Source organism: Pollachius pollachius (genome assembly GCF_949987615.1).
Source record: "Pollachius pollachius genome assembly, chromosome: 5".
Taxonomy (NCBI): domain Eukaryota; kingdom Metazoa; phylum Chordata; class Actinopteri; order Gadiformes; family Gadidae; genus Pollachius; species Pollachius pollachius.
The window spans coordinates 25,262,018-25,269,355 of record NC_136938.1 but is presented as its reverse complement, the minus strand read 5'-3'; the positions used below and the strand labels follow the sequence as shown (position 1 = coordinate 25,269,355).

The following is a 7,338-nucleotide window of genomic DNA, read 5'->3' as shown; positions in this document are numbered from 1 at the left end:
GAATGTTTGAATGGTTTCATGGCCGTCTTGTATGGGGAGTGGGACAGTTCTCGTTCCATAAAAGGTTGTCTCCCTAAAATTAGAGTTTTTGTGGTTTGTTCTCTCAGTTCCTAAATAAATCAACACTATGTGTAAATATTATATTAATTTCGCCAACACCATCATGTCACAACAGACGAGTGTAATTAGAGAATGATATCTTCCATGTCTAGAAGCTAGAAGACAAGAGCCCCTTCATTGAAGTACAGAAAGGTAGTACACAACCAGACATTGGCATTTTCCTCTTTGCATTCCAGCTATGTTTACTTCCAGATGTGTGTGTCCAGGTTTGTTTACAATGTGTATATAACTTCCCTGTATGTATACATCCAGATGTGTGCGTCCAGATGTATACATGGCCAGGTGTTTATACCTCAAGAGGAGGTTTATAAGTTTCAGGTATACTTCCAAGTTTGTTTATGCCCAGGTTTGTGTACAACATGTGTATAGGTTCCAGGTATACATACTTCCAGATGTGTATGTGCATATATTTTTCCTGTTGTGTATACATCAAATGTATAAAGGGCTTTAGTTGAAAAGATACCAAAAGCCACAAGGCCTCTGCTAACCTTCCTAACTTTGTTACGGCATTCAAGGGTGAGGTGGTTAGATATGCTGCCTTTGACTTTCAACACGTTGTGGTGTAAGATGTACGGGGCTTAACCCATCAACCATGCATGAAATTGGGTTTTGTCACAGCACTTGTTTGTGTGTGTTTCTACAGTTACATAACGCTGCCATCAAGTCTCTCTATTCCTCTTTAGAAGTCCTCTCAAAGAGCAGAAAGGGCTTCAGCCTCCAGGCTGGAATAGGAAAGTGCTCCTTCATGAATTCCCGTAGAGCCGGAAACGTTTACAGCACGTAAAACACGTCCCAGGGCGCCACATTCTAAACATTAACAGCACTGCCGTTGTCGAAGTCAGCCCTACATGTGTTTATCTGGCATCCATCTTGTATTACTCTTGTATTACTCCTCGATAGATAGGTAGTTTTTGTAAAACAAAAGAAAAATATAACCGCAAGCGGTGCTTAACGGGGTCCGAGCAAAATTAAAGTCAAGAACACACTAATGGAAGATATATAAATATGAAAAATAATTATGAAGGAAAGATGTTGATGAAGATGTTCCACTTAATGCAATACTGTGCCTCGGCTTTCAGGTGGGCTGCAAAGCAATGGCCGAATGTCATGTTCAGCATGCTATAATCAGGATTCGAACTCTCAACCTAAGGATCACCTGTACAAGGCATTATCCTATTGAGCCACTGATAAACCTGAATTGCAGCCTCATTCACATGGTCAAAATGTATATTGATAAGCATACAACATCCAGAAACCTCCAAACACACATTTCTCAATTGATTTATGAAAAATCTTTGAAATTCTGGGGAAATTAAACCTTTGTAGTCAAAAACACTAACGGAAGAAGTATAAATATGACTTAGGAATTAATTATGAAGGAAAATTGGTTAATGAAGAAGTTCCCCTTAATGCCATACTGTGTCTTGGCAGTCAGATTCTTGGAAACTAATGAGCCGTAATGTTGATTGCCGTATGAATTTCAGGTGCTGTTCAATGTTGTGTTTCTTAAATGAGTGGCATTGACAGAATGTCATGTTCAGCTTGTTCATGATGCTCTAATCAGGATTCGAACTCTCAACCTAAGGATCACCAGCACACAGCATTATCCCGTTGAGCCACTGACATTCCTGAACTGCGTAAAGCCTCCTTCACATTGTGAAGATGTTGATTGATAAGCACACAACATCAAGAAAACTCCAAGCACACATTTCACAAGAGAATTAAGGGCTTTCTTAAAAGAGTACAGATCTGAAAATTTGCACTGTTAATGGTATCCACCTAATGATGCTGTAAGGTAGTTATACAAAAACAAAATGGTCATATAGGCAAAATGGGTTGCGTCTGTGGACGTTTGGCTTTTCTATGAAATTGTGGGAAAAGAAAACATTGTTAGAGCAGAACACCAAAGTGAAAGAGATGCATCTGATTTTAGAGATTAATATGATGAAAGAACTTTGAGTCAGTCTATCTAGTAAGGAGAAATAAGGCTAGTTCATAATTTTTTAAAATAGCGCTAGCTTTTGGTACAGTACCACAATTTCGGTTTATGGGTATTGGGAGGTATTGGTATCCACCTAATAATAGTCGTAAGTTTTTTTATACAATAACAAAATGGTCATATAAGAAAAATGGGCTAACTGCTCCAACTTTATTGGCCAATATTTCTCAAATGGAACTAAGTAAAACAAATTCTGTTCGATGATTTTTGTGAGGCTTGGTCTAAAGTTTTTATGTGGCGATTTTGGTGATTTTTTTGATTATTTCTGTAGCCTGTGAATCTTTAAAATAGCGCCACCTTTGGGTGCAGTACCACAAATTGGTAATCATACCTAAACATTTCAAGATTTTCCGACTTACGGTATAGGCTGCAGTATGTCTTTTACAGAATTTGAGAAAAAAAAAAACGTTACAGAAGCAACGGGACCAAGCAGCTTCGCTGCTCGGACCCCTAAATATATTCTAATGAATAAGCTCTAGTTTAGTGCTATTAGTATTAATACTGCAAATATTAAACTATTTCCCCGGATTACAGTTTGACGACAATATTAAGCAGGGCGGCCAAAACAGTGGGTGTATGAAATTGGATTTGCAGACTTCCCTGATCCCTTGAATGATGTGAATTATGGGGATATTCGTTAAATGTACCCACAAACTGCTTATTTCATTCATCTGAGCTCTTGAGTTTTAGAGTTATTGATTACTGGTAACACGTAAATACATATGACTACATGACATCATCCACTGTTATTTATTGTTCCTGGGTTTATCATTTTACCTCCGGAAATTAAACACATGGGAATATTCACAAAGCACAAGGCAAGTACTACAACTTACTCTGAAGACATTTTCTTCAAACATATAGAACATGTCTATCATTGAACATAAAGAACATGTGTGGTTGATGGCTGGTTCAAGCAGCCTCACCGGGCCAAGGCTGATTGGACTCTGGGGCTGAGGCTACAACATGTTTATCATTAAACATACAGAACATATGAGGTCATCACCTGTACATGACATGAGGTCATAACCTCTAAGTGACATGAGGTCATCACCTCTACGTGACATGAGGTCATCACCTCTACGTGACATGAGGTCATCACCTCTACGTGACATGAAGTCATCACCTCTACATGACATGAGGTCATCACCTCTAAGTGACATGAGGTCATCACCTCTACGTGACATGAGGACATCACCGCTACGTGGCATGAGGTCATCACCTCTAACTTTGGCCCCTCTGACACCAAAGACCTTGTTCACCTTGCAGCCATGTTTGGTTAGTTGGGATGGGAAACCTGTATCGATTATTTGGTAACCATGACAACTAACCGAAATGTGAACGCTAAGCATAGTGTTGACAGGTTGCGACTTACAGCATGGGATACATAGCTTATACATTATTACTTCTGAGTGTTGCAGACTGTATGAAGTAGTTGGATAATCCATCATCCTTATACACACACCTTCACACACGCACACACACACACACACACAAATCACTTGAAACAATGCACGGCCAAACTCAGGATGTGCTCGTCAGCTCATGGGGGGGTCAGCGCCCACAGGTCTCTGCGGTCTCTGTCTGTAGTGACATGGGTTCTGGTTCTGTTGGTCGCTCGGTTTTACCGTCTCTTTCCTCATTGCCCCGGACCCCCCCCCCCCAACTTCAGGCTTAAGCGACGGAGCGGTTCCATTGGCTGGACTGACACTACGGGATGGAAGTGGGCTGTCCGGCTGCTAGCGATGGCTCGACGGAGCCTCCCCGGGGCTCCGCCGCCACGCCCCGCCCGGGGCCGACGGCGCGGCATCGCCCCGACACCGCCCCGGGGGCAGCGTTGCCACGGCTACCCCGCAGGCCCTTGCGGAGGCGCACGGTGAAGAGGCCGTAGACGATGGGGTCCAGGCAGGCGTTGAAGAGGCCGAAGATGAAGAGGATGTGGGTGAGGGAGTGGGACACCTTGCCCTCGATGTGCTCCGGGAAGAACCAGTACCAGAGGCCCAGCAGGTAGTAGGGCGTCCAGCACACGATAAAGCACAGCACGATGACCAGGCTCATCTTCAGCGTCCGCATGCGCGCCCGCGGGATGTTGTCCTGGGAGCAGCGCAGCGGCACCTCGTTGGACGAGGCTGGGGACAGACACACGCCGTGAGGGAGGGGGTGGGAGGAGGGTTATGACTGCGATAATGATGCTGGTTGTTCATGTTATTACTGGGGAGGGATAATTGGGGGGGGTTAGGGTTTTTGACTTTTATAGTATCATAGGATTATACACATTAATAGAACATGTTTATGAATATTATATTGTGTTTCTGCCACTATATTCTGCTCACTGCACTTCAGACGTGCGATATATCTATAATGTTTATGGATTTTGGTGTTGGTAGCCACATTTGATCATATATAAAGACTGCTGACCTAATCGCCAACGCTTTGACTTTACATATTTCTTAAACTAAAAGCTAGACATAATTATTAAAATATACATTATTATTATATTTTGTACTTCTAACAAACGAATCACTAAATCACTGATCACTAAACAGAGATTACCAACGTAACCCTAGCCATCATTAGGATTATAACCTCCAGAGAATGGTTGGGGTCGGGGGGAGGGGGGTTGGTCCTGGGGCGGGGGGGGGAACCTACAGGCCTTGCGCATCCTCCTGGAGATCTGAAGGAGGATGCGGGAGTAGCAGGTGATCATGATGACGAGGGGCAGGAGGAAGAGGCAGCAGAAGGTCAGCATGTTGTAGGCCGTCTCCTGTCCGTGCGTCTGGAAGCTGCCTCTGGTGGTGCACTGGGTGAAGTTCTGGGGGTGGGTGATGGTCACGCTGTGAAAGATGAAGATCTGAAAGAACAGAGGAGAGGCGTCACAGCCTTGATGGAGGAGTTCTACATCTGGATGGTTCTGCAGAGAGAGTCTGTCCCGGCGAGGAGAGATGGACGGGGCGAGTAGATGTCACTGGTTGTGGGTGGATACTGGATATGGAGAGCAATTTCCTTTCAAACGTTTACTTTTACATTTAAGGCATTTAGCAGACGCTTTTATCAAAAACGACTTACAATAAGTACATTTGTCAGAAGAAAGAGAAACAATATATCTCTGGCGGTGCAGAAAGGCTGTTAATAGAACCAAGTGCCAAGCACTAACAGATCAACAGTAACAATCGTTTGGTTAACCCATTTCCTGTATGTTGCTGAAGGATGTCTTATTTGAATGTGCCTGACCACCGCGGAAGTTCCTTCAAGGGAAAAACAAAGTTCTTAGAATTTGAATTGAATTTGAATTTGTATACAACAGAGCTAGCTTGGCAAGGCACGGCAACCTTATTTATGTAGCACTTTTCATACACAAGGCAGACTCAAAGTGCTTCACATATAAACATTGTCATACAATAAAATAGAATAATAGAATGACTTTGATGATCGACCTAAAACCCCACCTAAACTGCACCCCACCTATCCAGTTATCCAGTCATCCTGCGCTGCCACCCAGTGGCCGTCAATGATCTACCAGTTGGACAGTGCTTGGCGCTACTCAGCTAACAATGCCAGGCTCTGGCCTTTTCTTCTCCCTTTACAATCCTTCAGGTGTAATAAACGATGGCATATCATTTATGTAAATATGGGTAGAAGATAAGAAACCAAAAAAACAACATCCACATCCAAAACAGACCCGTTGCGGAGGTCCTGTGTGTGTGTGTGTGTGTGTGTGTGTGTGTGTTTTTGTGTGTGTGCTGTGTGCGCTGCTGCTAACAGAAGATGATGTAAGTAAATCCATCCATCCGTTGCAGCAAGGCAGGGATTAAAACCCCATTCAGATCAGAGCTCAACGAGAACACTGAAGCACACTGTTGATCTTCTCAATGCTGCCGTCTCCGTCCCTTTAACACCTGCAGCGGGGACTGCAGGTGCTCTATCAGTGTACCTCATGCACAGCAGTGTGTGTGTGTGTGTGTGCGTGTCTGCGTGCGCGTGTGTCTGTGTCTGTGCATCTGATGAACAGACAGAAGAGTGTTTGTTGTGTCTCTTTGAGTTTACCTGATGAACAGACAGCAGCAGTGTGTGTGTGTGTGTGTGTGTGTGTGTTTGTGTGTGTCTGCACGCGTGTGTGTCAGTGTCTGCGTATCTGATGAACAGACAGAAGAGTGTTTGTGTGTGTCTCTTTGAGTGTACCTGATGAACAGACAGCAGCAGTGTGTGTGTGTGTGTGTCTGCACACGTGTGTGTCAGTGTCTGCGTATCTGATGAACAGACAGAAGAGTGTTTGTGTGTGTCTCTTTGAGTGTACCTGATGAACAGACAGCAGCAGTGTGTGTGTGTGTGTGCGTGTGTGCGTGTGCGTGTGCGTGCGTACCTGCGGAGCGGACAGCATCAGGCTCATGCTCCAGGCCACGCTCAGCATCACGCGGTTCCTCCGTCGCGCCTCGCTGATGCCCAGCGGGTTCAAGATGGCCGACTGGCGGTCCAGGCTTATCACCACGGTGACGAAGGCGCAGGAGTACATGGCCTGCAGCTTGAGGAACATCAGCAGGCGGCAGGCCGCGTCGCCCGCCAGCCACTGCACTGTCACGTTCCACGCCGCGTCCACCGGCATCACGATCAGCGTCACCAGCAGGTCGGCGGCGGTCAGGTGCAGGATGAGCACACGCACGTGCGAGCTACGCTTGTGGCCGCTGGCCGCCCACAGCACGCCCACGTTGCAGAGCGCCGACGCCGCGCACAGGATGAAGGTGAGGATCACGCGCACCAGGGCCGCCGTGGAGAAGGTAGGCAGCTGGAGGTCCGCCGTCGAGGCATCCCCTGGGGGGCCCTCGGAGACGGAGCCGGGGACGGGGCCCGAGGTCGAGGGGAGGCCGGGGGGAGGCGGCGAGGAGAACACGGAGGCCGTGGTGAGGAGTGCGGAGAGGCTGGTGTTCATGGCAGGAAGCAGAGGCAGGGGGGGCTGTCCGCACCGCAGGTGAAATGTCGAGTCAGTTATATTAGTCCAGCCCTTCATCACAGCGCTCAAAGGGCTTCACAGGCCACCCTCTAACAATAGCCCACAAAAGGAAAACTCATAAACATCCCTCTTCTAGTGGTTGAAGCAGAAGTAAATATTTATAAATATTTTTTATTTTTTCATCAGTCTATGTTTGGACTGATGTTTCCTGACGGCGGACCGGAGAACCTTTTGCGCACTAATCGCGCGCTCTCTCCTCGGATGGTTGATGACG

At 46.0% G+C, this 7,338-nt stretch overlaps 1 protein-coding gene across 1 annotated transcript; it reads right to left on the bottom strand.

The window, feature by feature from the left end:
- Positions 1 to 3,829: 3,829 nt before the first annotated feature.
- Positions 3,830 to 7,043, bottom strand: LOC307076138 (putative gonadotropin-releasing hormone II receptor; the record flags this gene model as incomplete). Its single annotated transcript, XM_079737022.1, has 3 exons — positions 3,830 to 4,248; positions 4,769 to 4,970; positions 6,480 to 7,043. The coding sequence occupies 3 exons, from the start codon at positions 7,041 to 7,043 to the stop codon at positions 3,830 to 3,832; spliced, it is 1,185 nt and encodes a 394-aa protein (XP_079593148.1).
- Between the last annotated feature and the right edge of the window lie 295 nt (positions 7,044 to 7,338).